This window comes from Lethenteron reissneri, chromosome 17, assembly GCF_015708825.2.
Source record: "Lethenteron reissneri isolate LAM-NWPU_2019-01 chromosome 17, ASM1570882v1, whole genome shotgun sequence".
NCBI lineage: Eukaryota > Metazoa > Chordata > Hyperoartia > Petromyzontiformes > Petromyzontidae > Lethenteron > Lethenteron reissneri.
Window position 1 is genome coordinate 5,395,015 of NC_083795.1, and position 14,536 is coordinate 5,409,550.

The following is a 14,536-nucleotide window of genomic DNA, read 5'->3' on the forward strand; positions in this document are numbered from 1 at the left end:
ACTTCTTTCGCAACTTATGTAGCCGTCCGTGCTAATAGATATGAATAGAGAAAGCAACACCATCCCCTTGCCATATCCCCGATGGCTGGCAGATCAAAAACGCGCTCTGTAAATACAGATTTACTACTATGAGCCAAGAATGTCTGTGTGTCCCGCGCGTGACGTCACTCCTTGTCGACCAGCCTCCCTCAATAATCATGAACAGGTTACGCCCTCCACATGGAGCCCCCCCTCATTAATAATCATGACCAGGCGACGTCACTCCGCATGGAGAACCCCCCTCATTAATAATCACGAGCGTCTACTTTGAACCCTCACTACAAAGGCAGAACCCTCACGTCACGCGATCTCCGTAACGCTATTGAGCTGTAGAAGTAAAAAGGAGGTCATGATGAACAAGGGATTATAACCTTTAAATGAAATGTGTCACCGCGGCCTTACAAATTGCACACGAATGGATGCAATGAAAATCACGTCGCGGTCTGCCGTGAAATAAAGACCTTACCCTGTGGACAAATAAAAAGGCCAGTTTTCTTTTACATGTATGCACTCATGATTTAATTTAATGCCCTTTATCAATCTACTGCTGGATGAAGGCCTCCCCATACTTCAATCGTTGGGGTTGTTTACACCGTACAGTATTTCATCAACCAAGTCAGTATGGGTCAGTGTATAAAAACAGTTTTAACAGACTACAATTCCATAATGGTAACAGGTTTATTGCAGCCATTTTGTTTACAATAGCAGAAAGAAATGACAATGTCCATTAAAGTGCAGGTGTACAGTCAGTGTAGAGAATGGCATCGATTACAACACTGTCCCTTTTGAATAACAGTATTAAATCAGTGGATGTTGGCATCTGTCTGTTATTTAAAGCTTATTACGGGTGCATTTACAGGTCCACATATCAAGGAACCGATATTTCAAACACCGTGCTAGCTTCAGCAGCTTGAATAATTAGCGCTGGTCAGTGTATCATGATTATACTTCGTGGGTGAAATTGTAGAGACACTTGTTTCTAATGACACTTTCAGGGATTATAATTTAATGAAGACTAAATAATACAAAACGCTAATGCAATACCCCTAATTTCAATAATGTGCCGTTAATATGTGAGAATATTGTGCCGCCCCATGATGTGTGGACCAGATGTCATATTAAGAGATCTCAGAGGTAGCGTTGTGATGTCTGCTTCCGTGAGCTATTCTCAAACACTTAAGGGTTGTTACTGTTGTTACTGCTCTGAGAAATATCCGAATGGTTCATTTGTCTCATTCCATCGTGCTGATAGCAAACAAATATATTTTAAGGTGTTCAAATAGCGAATCGCTGCAATAAAGAAGCAAGTTCAAAAGCATACCGAATGCCTAACATCTAAGTCAAGCATATCGAAGGGTGCAATGCACGGCGTGTCTTTGCTTCGTGCACCGAGCACTCAAAGGTCCACTGGGGCACGCATCTCAGACACCCTCCACAGCGGGCAGCGACAGCGTGGACCGAGCACACAGACCCGACGCCGTGAGACAGAAGTGCCCAGTGGGACAGCAGTGGATCCCGTCAGAGCAGCATATCGCCTGCAGGCACACAGCATAGCAAGGCTCGTTATAGCGAACACGCGGTTCTACGACGAATATCCCTTGAATGGCATTCAGCTCACGTGGGGGAATGCCCTTCGTGCATGGGGGCGAGTGGTGATGAGTGGTGATGTCTAGCACAATGCCCAGCAGATGCCTTGATCCACCCAGCGCTGATGTTCACGCGATTCATATATTTTAGGCGAGTTTTAACTCGTCTCGCTGGCAGCACAGGTCAAGGTTTAGCCATACATTGACAGCGATGTTGCGTGGCTCGGAAATCATAGGCGGAGTTTCACTTGTATATTTGGTGTGGGGGGGGGGGCAGGGGTCTGCTTAGTCCCCCACATGAGGAATCGTGAGTACATATGAGTAATTCATTTATGTATAATCTCAATTGTAAACTACTGAAAAAAATCATGAATGTGTCCAATTTGGGGAGGGGGGGCGTTTCCCCCCGTGACCCCCATTCCCGCAAACTCTGCCCATGCTAGGAGTCAAACCCAGGTTCCTGGGACTGCATTGCCGACGTTGTGAACTGCACCATCGCAATGCACAGGGATGTGCGCGTTTACATTTGCATTCTACTCCCCTCCACCCCACCCCACACCCAACGTAAATGAGCGTGGGTACGACCATTCCGACCTTGGTGCCACTTTAAAATTCATCTTCAAATCTATGGAAATGGGTCTGTGGACCGAGCGCTGGCCGAGGTTGCTGCTGCTGCAGTGGGAGGCTCTCACATGAGGGATGTTGCAGCAGCCCCAGCTGCCGGTGGCGAGGCGACAGCAGGTCTGGCCGTCTCTGCAGTACTGCCCGCTCCCGCAGTACACCACGTGAGCTCCCACAGCGCCCGAAAGCGCAGCCTCCTTCTCCACCCAGGGGATGAGCGCGTCTGAACTCACGCACTGCCCCCTGTGGTCACCGCTCGCCACGTGGCACTCGCTCCCCGCGGGGCAGCCGCTGTCGTCCACGCAGCCGCCCTGCTGATGCTGCTGCTGCTCACGGCTCAGGAAGGTGGCCACTTGGGGGGGAGGGACCAGCAGAAATGTGAATGTTGTATTTGGTGGTGGTGGTTGGTGGTGGGGAATGCATTATTTACTGGACTGTCATAATTTCCCTTTCAGACCTTTGTCATTTCATACTCTTTGGTTCTTTCGGTAAGGTCACGTAGTTAGAAATAAAATAAAACAAATCACGACGTTTCGATCGCAACACAAGCAACCGTCATCAGGTGGGACAACTACAGCAAGAAACAACTGCTGAATGATGGTGATACAACTGGTGAATGATGATCGATCACCCGCCACCGTTTCAATCACGGGAGTTGCTTTACCACACTTCACCGCACTACGAAGTGCGGATTCGTAAAGGGTGGATTTGCCAGGACCAGTTTAGATAGCAATTTTTCACTGGTGTTAGCCATGGCTGAGAATCAAACTCAGGTTCCAAGATTCATGGACACATTGCGACAACCACTGCGCCACCAGTCTCCCATTTCATACATTAATATATTCCTACCAGTACTTTACGGTATACACGAAATATCAGAAACGTTTCTCAGAAGTTCCATGAATATTTAACAGCAATGACGAGCGTAAACAAATGAACGAGTGATAGAGATGTGAAACAATGTGCTGGATATGTGTGCAGGAATGGGTATGCATTGCAGGCCAAGTTCATGAGCAAATTACCAGGGTCCTGAAATTCCGCATCGGGGAGGCAAAGGTTGAGTCCTCGGAATGTGGTGCAGGTGGATCCTTTTCCACAACACGACAGGCCGTCACCACAACACGAGCCCTGAGCAAATATCATAGCACATGTCAACACAAAGACGCTGCTTGTTGCAGATGTTCACGGTTCAAATGCAAGCGGCCGCCCTCATTAATACTGCCAGGTGTATTGAGATTTTTAAAAATGTGCCGTCTGCTTTAACAGTGAACCTTAAAGATCCTGTGATGTCGTTCACGTGATCCAAATTTGAAACGTTACCCGCAACAATCATCACCCGCTACTGTGCAAAATCCTGGCAGGTCCTTCGTGACATTGATCTACGAGACCCAATGAGGTTTTCCTGGGTAAATAAATATAATGATAAAAAAAGACACTGACAGCCGATAAGGCGTCGTAAAAGTTCATTCATATGAACGGTGCGGACATATCACGTAACGAACATGAATGAAGAGAACAGTGTTTAACAGTAGTTGTTTTTAGAATCCAAAACTTTTGGACACCCATTCTATATAACCGGGAATTTTTGAGATTGTTCATGAATTTCATATTGTAAATAGATCATTCGTAGTTATCGACGTATGTTCAATTTAGATACATTCAATAGGTTAGGAAATGTTATTTCTGAGTTAGTATTTTTGGTAGATGAAAACAAACTTTATCCCTCTGATTAGTTTAATTTGGTTTACCATCACATGGTTTACCACTGATAAATATATTTCACTTTTTATTGCATTGCAGCTGCTGGTGAAGGAACACAAGAAGATTCTCAACTAGCATGCTGTAAAACACATTTCGTTGCGTTCATTAACGACCCGTTGACCTCCAGACACAATTGTTCAGACCTGTGGCTGGCGGGAGGGCTTGCAGCTCCCTCCCAAGCTGGGCAACGCACCTCAGACAAGGGGCAGCAGCGAGATTCTCCGTTGGCCGAGCAGACGGAGCCTGCGCAGGAGCTGACCTTGGAGACTGTGGCAGAGATGGCCTGAGCTGGAACTGTGGCCAATTCCCCCTGTGTCTCGCCCTGGCCTTCACCCTTCTCAGCCGATGGAAACCGCACGCAGCAAGCCAGGCAGATGATACATTTATTAATTCGCTACGAACAGGGAACTACTACAGATCACATCTTTCAGCAATAGTTAATAATACGCATATATATTTACATATTTACAAAACTTATATCCTGTCATGTCTCTCTCGCAAAGAAGCCAATGAACTCAAACAAACAGATTAAATAGTATAAATGAAAGACATCCATTGAATTACAGCATTAACGATAACAAATTAGTGCATTCCATAAAAAAATTGTAGCGCACTATATTGTGACCTAATTTTAAACCAGCTTGCCTCTCCTGCCCAGCAGCAAGTGTATTGGGTAAATTTCCAGCAGCAACGCGATACGCAGAATCGACCATCGGGGCAACGGTCGGCAGACACGAGGGCACAGAGCCCGGCCGCCACCAGCACGAACATCAGCGGATGTGGAAGAGCCATCGCGATCGCCTCCTTGCTGAGCCCAAGTGAGAACACAGCGCTGATCCACCGACAGGCTGGGTCCTTATAAAGCGCACGCTGGCATGAGCCACAAGCTTATCGGCGACCTTCACCAGGTCATGTGAACATCCTCAAATGCTGTTTGTTTAACGAATTGTACACTAAAAGTTGCTTTTTGAGTCACATTAAATATTTATCATGCTGCAGCCACTTGTTTTTTATGGAAATTGTTCATCTAACCACAGCTTCCTTCAGGCAACACTATGTTGTGTAATTGTGATAATAATTGCGGAACAGTGATTTTAATTGAGGAAGCAGACAAGTACTGCAACTCACAAGATGGAGTCACGACATTTTGAGACGAGGGCACCAAAACTGCCTTTAATGACAATATTTGAAAGCAAATTAACCCTTAAAACGGCTACAATCATCTATATAAAATACACTTTATACTTGATGGTCTAACTAATTTTACTATTTAGCAACTTTATGGTTTGTATTTCAACGCTTTTAAAGCGGTTTTGTTTCGAATTACCGATATTGGTCATTATCAGCTACACAACCACATAGTTCTCATTTTTTGATTTTTGCATCAACGGTGGCAGAATTACTTAAGCTGTGGTTAGGTATGGGCATAGTGTAATAAACCAAAGGTTGGCCATGTCATTGATGGAGCTGTAAATACTCCTAACATTTGAAAAATATTACAAGAAAAACGAACGTAAAAATATAAAATCTGATCCCTGTGTAGGATGTCCGTGTACCATTTGTTTATGAAAATTATTTCAATATTTTGGCTGTTGTTTCAAATATAACATACATTTCAATTAATAGATGTTAAATTGCAGCATATTTGGCAAATGTTACTTTATTTTTGTTCTAAATGTCCCTTATTTATCGAGGAAAGCCTCACTGGACATCTGGATAATCTTTTTTAAGAGCGAGGTCTGCTTCAGATTTTTGCAACTTAAAGTAACAGCAGCGGTGGCTTGTGTCTTAAGTTTTGAGGTATCAACACGTGCAGGTGACCTAAACTGGCAATGCGAAGACAACGAACGCGTGATAATGTCTAACAATGCTCTGGGGGGAATGTGCCGATGACGTCAACGCCATCGCATTACAATTATAGTATTCAATTCAATCACCAGCGCAACACTCAAGAATCCACGGCCGACTCTACGGCCTCCACAAACTGGAACCACCAATGAGTAACAACACTATTCAGTTTCTGTAAATGCATTCTCGACAGGACAAACACTACGGAGCATTCATGATCATTGCGGTGGGTTTCCTTGACTTATGCATCTTCTCCACTGCCAATGGTAGCACAGTAGTACGGGAGAGATTATGAACGTGTCACCAAAAGAAAACTTGTTGAATGCAAGGTGAAAACCCACCTGAACTACCCTCCCCTATTTAAACCTCAAGAATCCCAGCACACAGAGTGTGGCGATTGAAGGCAGAAAGGGGGGAGTCGGATTGCATGGGAGCGATGGATGCACCTGCACTTGGGCAGATAATTTAAGGACGGTAGAGTAATTGAATACTATAATGGGATTGAATCGAATTGAGGTCATGTTCAACATTTTAAATAACAATAACCTACAGGTACAGTCCGTTGTTATTGCACTGTGCTGGGTGCATATATTTCCCCACCGTCACTCGGCCACGACGTTAGCTGGTGCTGGGAATCGAATTCGGTTAGCTGAGATCATTGAATTGTGCTATTGCTACCCATTGCTACTCTTTGCTGCACCACTCTCCCCGTGTAGCCTTAACAGACTGTTTGGTGCAAGTGTTGTTAGCGAGCACCTATGAAGGCCGACACGGCACACGAGGGGGTGTGTGGCCAGCACCACGCCCGGCCGCCTTTGTCTCCCCGGTGGCGATGTTTATACACCACACCAGGTACTCGTTTGAGGCTGAGTCGACCTAGGGGAGGCCCAGAACCGGTTCAGATAATCGTCACCGGTGTTGGCCGTGAGCGGGAATCGTACTTGGGTCACCGGGTTCATAGCGAAGTGCGCTAACCGCTAAACCACCGCTCCCCACGAGCTACGTAAGACGCTCATACACAAACACACCTGCAAATGCCACTTCACAGACAGTCCACATTTGTCTACATTTGTAAAATTAATCAAATACGTAACCAGCCTGACAAAATTTGGGTCGTGCAATCACCAATATAGACAAACGCACACGTTTATGCACTTTAACTTTCTGCGTGCAATTTTGCTTGTACAGCCATCCCAAAATATCATTATTATTATTATTATTTTGCATAACCTAATGATGGATGCATTATTTGATTAAGGGTGTGGCTAAACTGCCGGCTCGTGCTGTGTGGGCTTTCTCAGGAGGGAATCTGTGTGTCCAGGTGGCCCACGCCCTCGCCTGGGCTCAGTGAAGAGGCAATCGCCATGCGTCTCTTCCTTGTGCGACTGTTCGTGCCGAACAACATTTTCCCCGTCGCAAACATAGATGCCGCACGGTAGGCTTTGAAAGACCGCAATAAATGTTTCCACAAATGTTTACGTGGGTCTGCAACAGAGCTCGGCAGCATTTAAATTGCTTAATGAAGCAAAGGAAATATGATATGATTCTGACATAATTTGACATTGTATTACATCAATTTTATTTTAAACACAACGCATCGCCATTGAGACATTCAATATACAAATGGCTCAACCAATGTAAATATGTGCTCCATTATATCACGGTATGCGTGTTTATGGAGGATCTTTGTCCGAGTAGGTGATGGGCATTGATGTCGGTGATTTACACTCCTGCCCCAGACAAAACAGAATCCTGACATCATCAGGTCTCTTTGCTTGCCCAAACAAGACAATTAATTGTTGGTTTGCATGATTATATGTTCATTTATATACTGTCTTCTCCAGGTTGATGGATGGGGATGTTCTTGGCAGAGTTTGAGATGGGTGCGATGACAATAAAATAAGCTTGTGCCGGATGCCCCGCGGGGGAGGGGGGGATTAGTCACCCATGATGTCTCCTGGCCAAACCCCATTTAGACTCAAAACAAAAAGTGGCCAGTGACAAACAGCACTCTTTATTGAATTGAGCAAGTACTGTATAGAGGGAATTGGGTACGTATAGAGGCTATGGGGGAGGACACTTTTCTGTGCGGGAGGACATAGGTTTGGCTTAAATCTAGGGCACCTTTCCAACAGTTGCCCCTTGAATCTCTACCAATGGAAGCACATCATTTATAGCCCCATGTTGTGGAATAATATTCACGCACAGCTACATTCAGTAGGTTCCAATACGTTGCATTGTTTTTTACCTCTTACACCCGTGGCAGTTATCTTCTGTTTATTTCTTCCGTTTCCATAACCCATCAACCCCCTTGTTTCACCCTGTGGCCTCCCACCAGAATGACTCAGACACCATATTTATTAAGCGTTTGTTGGTACAATCTTTATTTTTGGTAAACAAAAGTACATTAGTTAATTGCCTCAACATTATCCCATTTAGTCTTTGCAAAGAGCAAGGTGTTATTCGTTTTTTTTAATGTAAATTGCTGAAAATAACAAAGCACGCAAAGAGCAGTCGAAGGGTGCAATGCACAGTGCTTCGTGCACTGAGCACTGTAATGCCCACTGGGCACACATCTCAGACACCCTCCACAGCAGGCAGTGCCAGGGTGGACCAAGCGCACAGATCCAATGCAGAAGTGCCCAGCAGGACAGCAGTTGATCCCGTCAGAGAAGCATATCGCCTGCAGGCACACAGGATAGTAGGTGTCATTATAGCGAACACGCGTTCAACGACAAATATCGTTAATCGCATTTAACTCACGTGGGAGAATGTCCCTTCGTGCGTGCCTATCGATGCACGCAAGGGAGTGGTTTGTCGAGCACAATGCCCCGCAGATGCCTTGATCCACCCAGCGCTGATGTTCACGCGATTCAGTGGGTCATCTATTTTAGGCTGAGTCCACCAGGGCTCGGTTCAATCACTATTTGCCTTTGATGTGCATGGCTAGGAGATCAAATACATTGTTTCAGGGATTGTAGTGCGGAGTGTTAACTGCACTATCGTCATGCACAGAGAGGTGCGCTTACACATTACTCGACATTCTGCACTCGGCATGAATAGCATTCCTTATCGTGCCATTTTAACCTTGTTTTCAACTTTGGTGGAGTACGTTGGTAAAATAAAAATGATTTAGTACTGTACTACAATTGATTGAGTGTGTCTCAATCAAAGTTATATGACAGTATGGTTAGGTAATCCAATGGTGTGCAGAGGATGTGAATGAACGCATCTATTCGGCATTTATGTATTTATACTGATTAGGATTTAGGATCAATGTAAGAGCAATACATGCCAAAGGATTAATTGATATGTTCACAACAACACATTACTGTATATATATAATATATATATATAATTTCACTGACATAAATGGTGAGTGTAGAGTGAGAGAGTGATACGGGATGTGAAACAGTTCTGATGCAATTACCAGGGTCCTGGAATTTTGCATTGGGCAGGCAGAGGTTGAGCCCCTGGAAAGTGGTGCAGGTGGATCCTTTTCCACAGCAGGACAGGCCGTCACCGCAGCACGAGCCCTGAGCAAACATCACAGCACCTCGACACATGGCCTAAGTGGTAGCAGTGGACGCGCTTACATGATCTCGCAGTTGTGTGTTTGCCGCTCGATTCTGAGGTGCAAGGTTCGAAACCCACGGCTGCCCTATTGACCATCAAAGTACACGCCGTCCGCTTCGCAGTGGACGTTAAATATCCCGTGATGTCATTGTTGTGCCGGCATCATGGTTTGAATTTTCGAAATTTGAAAATTAAATGTAAATTACCCCGTCGAGATTATTAATAGCACTGACAAACTGGCAACGCCTCGACAAAGGTTATTAATTCAGAAAAATGTGGACAAGCCACACGACGAACATGCATAAACAGTACTGAATAAAAAATTGTTGTCTATTAATTTTTTTTATCATACATTGTACTTTGTGATCTCAAGTATTTAATTTCAGCTTCTGGTAAAAGAACACAATACATTTCATCAACTGAGCATGCTGTAAAACACAACATTTTGTTTCGTCCATTCACAGTTTGTAACCTCCAGACACAATTGTTGAGACCAGTGGCTGGCCGGAGGGCTCACAGCTCTCTCCCAAGCTGTTCCACGCACCTCAGACAAGGGGCAGCAGCGAGATTCTCCATTGGCCGAGCAGATGGAGCCTGCGCAGGAGCTGACCTTGAAGGCTACGACAGAGATGGCCTGAGCAGGAACTGTGGCCAATACCCCCTGTGTCTCCCTCTGGCCTTCACCCTGCTCAGTCGACAGAAATCACACGCAGAAAACACAGGCGGATGATGTATTTGTGCATTTGCTCGTAACATGCAACTCCAGTACCACGGATAACGTCGTGCAGCTATATTCGTGAAACAAATCCCAAGGTAAGTGTATCGTAATACTCATTCGTTGCCGTTATGTTTGTCCTTTTGCTTCATTCTGCAAATTGCGACATTGCATAATCATTGCTGCAGTTAGGATCCCGTTTGCAAATGAGCTCAAACAAACCACCGACGCTGATATAAGGAAATACGTTGACTTGAGCACACAGAAGTTGTATTGTTACAATTTAAAAATTTGCTTGCCTCTCCTGCCCAGCAGCAAGTGTATCGGGAAAATCTCCAGCAGCAACGCGATGCGCAGTATTGACCATCGGGGCAACGGTCGGCAGACACGAGGGCACAGAGCCCGGCCGCCACCAGCACGAACATCAGCGGACGTAGAAGAGCCATCGCGATCGCCTCCTTGCTGAGCCCAAGAGAGAACACAGCGATGATCCACCCACAGGCTGCTGTTCTTATAAAGCGCACGTTGGCATGAGCCACCAGCTTATCGATGATGAGCACCACATAGTGTGTACATCCTGAAAAGGATTGGGGTTTTTTTATCTTCAGGGAGGCACTTTTGACTTTGGGATGACATGGCCCTTTAACACCTGATGATGATTGCTTGTGTTGCAGTCGACACGTGATAATATTATTGATTGATATTTTTATTATTTTATTGTTTCCCTTCTACGTGACTTTACCGACAGAACCAAAAATATGAATCCCTGCAGTCACGAAAGCTTTAAATAAAAATAAAACAGTTGTTATGATGTTCGACCACCAAATAGATACCTGTTGCAAGGAATCAAGTCTGCATTAACCACACATGTTTGTGGCAAAAAAGGCAAACAAACATGCTCTAATAATATACATTGTCTTTGAAACTGATTGGCCTACACCAGAGACAGCCTTCTTTATGGCCTTTCAATGTTTTTTCAAAATGGACAACATAATTATCTTAGTATATCAAACGAAATATCATCGTTTAACCATATTATGGCAACCATCGTAAAATTACATACATTTATAATTCTGCAGACTGATTGCAGTTTATTGCAAGTCATTAAAACAACCGTGGCTTGTGCAAGGCAGCAATATGTTGGGTAATTACGAAGACGGCGGAACAGCGATATTATATGAGGAAGCTCAAGCATCAGCCACCGCAACCCACAAGGTGTCCTCACGCCATTTTTAAAGCAGAACATCATCGCAGTGAAAAATGTTGAAAGCAATTAAAATAAAATAAAATGACTAACCTCTATTAAAACCTAGGACGGTATGTTTATATGCGGTGGTCCAATTATTTTCCTATACCGCAACTTTCTGTTGTTTGTTGCTGCACATTGAAAACTGGTTTGTGTTTAATTAGCAGCCTTACTCACCAGCGCATACGCACAGTAGTTATACTGGTAGGAACCTTCTAGTTACACCAGCCCACAGCGGATTATTGTGTCCGTCCGTCCGTCGTGCATCCAAAAATGGGAGGGGTGGGGCTGGGTGGAGAGGGGAGGGTGGGGAGGGGCTGGGTGGGGAGGGTAGGGAGGGGCTGGGTGGGGAGGGTGGGGCTGGGTGGGGGGTGGGAGGGGTGGGCTGGGTGGGGAGGGGCTGGTCACCCCATGATGCCCTTATAAAACTCAACGTTTAACCTACTCACGCCGGCTTGTGCCCGCCCTCACAGTCGGGCATATTTGCGGAATACACCACGCCGCCGTTGACCCTGGCCATTCACCGAGCAACCCAACGTTCCTACCAGCTCCATCCGCAGGGATGTGCTCTCTAGATTTGAAGTTTTCGTGACTGCAGGGATCCATACTCTTCGGTTCTTTCGGTAAAGTCACGTAGGTAGAAAATAAATTCAATCACTAATGAAATAATTATTTTATACCTACGTGACTTTACCGAAAGAACCAAAGAGTACAGGTAGTTCTCGTTAAAGAAAAAAATATTCATGCTCCAGGAGTCCGAATTGACCCAGCAACCTGGATAGCAAGTCCGGTGTGCTAACTTTATACCATGGCGGCACCATTGTATTCAAGAGAAAAGCTCCTCAATATATTGTTTGTGACCATAAGTGTTGGCAGTGCCGCATAAGCACACATTGTAACGTATTTACGAATGTGTGTTTCGTTATATACGTTAAGCAATGTCAGTTTGTCTTCAGCGTTGTTACATTTGTTTATTCTAACTGTTTGCAGTTGGATTACGAACAAGGCATTATTCTGCCAAACTGTGGTTGGGTATGTGCATAATAAGTCACAGGATGACCACATTATTGATGCAGCTGTAAAGAACTCTTAACAGACAAAAAAAACATTACCAAAAACTACTCCACAATTAAAAACGTGATCCCTGTTCAGGCTGATAGTGTACCCTTCGTTTTTGTTCGTCATTGCCAAATATATTTCCACAAATAAATGTAGTTGTGCTACTGATATCAGGTCATGAGATGGATGACTTTCCATTCAGAGCTCTCACAGCAATGCAGCATCACCCCATGTTATGGAACAACCTATGAAATACACCACAGAACTACACCTTGAGGCCCATTCTATTTCCTTCTATCCCCACTAAGTAATACGCTTATACTTCGGACACTTCCTGCAATAGAGAAATCCATTGCATGGCAAAATAAAGAAGAAATTAATTTAGTCTTCAATTGTTGAAATATACATAATTAAGTTCAAGTGCACGTTTTTTTACGTATTTTTTTTACGAAGACATCGGTGACCGTGCTGGAACCATCAACTCGCTTAACATAATTGTTCAGTTTTCATCAAGGGCAACTACCTATATTTGAACCCAGCAGTGCACCTTTAAGTGTTAACCCATCATATTCACAGGTTTTCTCCTCTTACTCAAGTTCCACCCATGTCCAAAACGCTCCTGAAAATAGGAATGGGCTCAATCCTCCCGTGACGAAAATAACTGAAAAAGTCTTGAAACTGGTTAAACAATATAAGTTATCTACATTTATATAAATTGTATGTCATAGAAATCCAGTGCCATGCGACTGACCATTTGTCAAACATTATTTAGCTTGTGTGTAATACTTGCACATTACACATTTTTATTCTCGCATCATATCATTATGTTGCATACAATGACTTGCGATTCGTAACCACAGTATATTGCAAATTGATTGATAGCTTCACTGTTATTAGCTCCGTAACATAGTTCCCATTTTTTTACGTGCCATAATTTCTCAAGTCGTGGTTGGGCATGTGCATCGCGTAATAAACAACAACGTGGTCATATCTCGTTGATGTGGCTGCAATTACCCTTAACGTTTAAACACATTAAAAACGTTATATAAAAATGTTAAATATGTTCACTGTTCAGGCTGCTCCCATACAATTACTGTTTAAATGTGAAATTAGTTTGACTTTAACAGAGTTCCATACACTCAAATTAACCACAATGCGTATTTGTTGGTTCTAACGACCCAATGTTAAAATATCAATACATGTGTAAATAAAATGAACAATGTCACTTATTTATCCAGGAAGGCCTCGATTAGGTTTCCGTTTTTTTAAATATTAATACTTGCAGGGGAAAACTGAAATATCTAAAATAAAGCCATTGCATATGAAGCCATGTCACTCAAACTCCGAAAATATTTGGATGCATATTCACAATATTTACTTTATTTTTTTATAGAGTGTGATTGTGTTGTCTGACAATTATATACAAGGCTTCAAGCTCAGATGCTAATCTAATTAATACTGCAGATGTATTAACCAAATACCTTTTGCTTCACAGTAGATGCTAACAATCCTATCAAAGTTCAACAAAAAAAGAGCAAGGCAGGTGGAAAATTACCTGTAAATTGGAAAATTTGCTGAAACTACTGCAGAAAAAAACATCACTAAAATATAGCATCTTCGTGACGAAATACTAAATCTACTAATAATTGAATTGAATGTGTCAACCGGGAGAACAGGAGGCACGGGATATATATATATATGCACTTTTCCTAAATCACATCATCCTTTACAAGACGCAAGTTAATGTGCTCGTCAGCCACGCACGTCGCATACACCATTTGAGTTCGTCGCTCAGTGTGCAGTCACTCGACGATCTCCGTGCACGTTGTGAAAAGTTTGCGTTGTGAAAAGTTTTACTGCAGCAGAGGAGATCATTTGTGGTTAAGAGCTGGCGCGGTTCGTCCCCTAGGGGCGTTGGGGCGTCGCCCCACCAAGCAGTTTGAGATGAGAACCCGATTAAGTAGCAGCCCTGACAAAACTGTAGTATCGTACTCTTTGGTTCTTTCGGTAAAGTCACGTAGGTATAAACAATAAAATAAAAAATCACGACGTTTCGGGCGCAACACAAGCGTCCGTGATCAGGTG

At 43.9% G+C, this 14,536-nt stretch overlaps 1 protein-coding gene and 1 pseudogene across 1 annotated transcript; one reads left to right on the forward strand and one right to left on the reverse strand.

Moving 5' to 3' along the window:
• The window catches only part of LOC133343239 (progranulin-like), a 29,341-nt pseudogene that overhangs the window by 7,417 nt on the left and 7,388 nt on the right, over positions 1-14,536 (forward strand).
• On the reverse strand, positions 699-10,635 carry LOC133343393 (progranulin-like). The gene is made up of 5 exons (XM_061552977.1): positions 10,446-10,635; positions 4,201-4,341; positions 3,269-3,374; positions 2,318-2,598; positions 699-1,574 (listed from the first exon to the last, which is right to left on the reverse strand). The coding sequence occupies exons 1-5, from the start codon at positions 10,590-10,592 to the stop codon at positions 1,461-1,463; spliced, it is 789 nt and encodes a 262-aa protein (XP_061408961.1). The 5' UTR covers positions 10,593-10,635; the 3' UTR covers positions 699-1,460.

Coding starts and splice junctions, on each gene's coding strand:
- LOC133343393 (XM_061552977.1), bottom strand. CDS start 10,592: ATGGCTCTTCTACGTCCGCTGATGTTCGTGCTGGTGGCGGCCGGGCTC. Junction 3,375..4,200: donor GCTGCTGCCCCTTGTCTGAG/GTGCGTTGCCCA, acceptor ATATTTGCTCAG/GGCTCGTGTTGTGGTGACGG. Junction 2,599..3,268: donor TGCGGAATTTCAGGACCCTG/GTAATTTGCTCA, acceptor CTCCCCCCCAAG/TGGCCACCTTCCTGAGCCGT.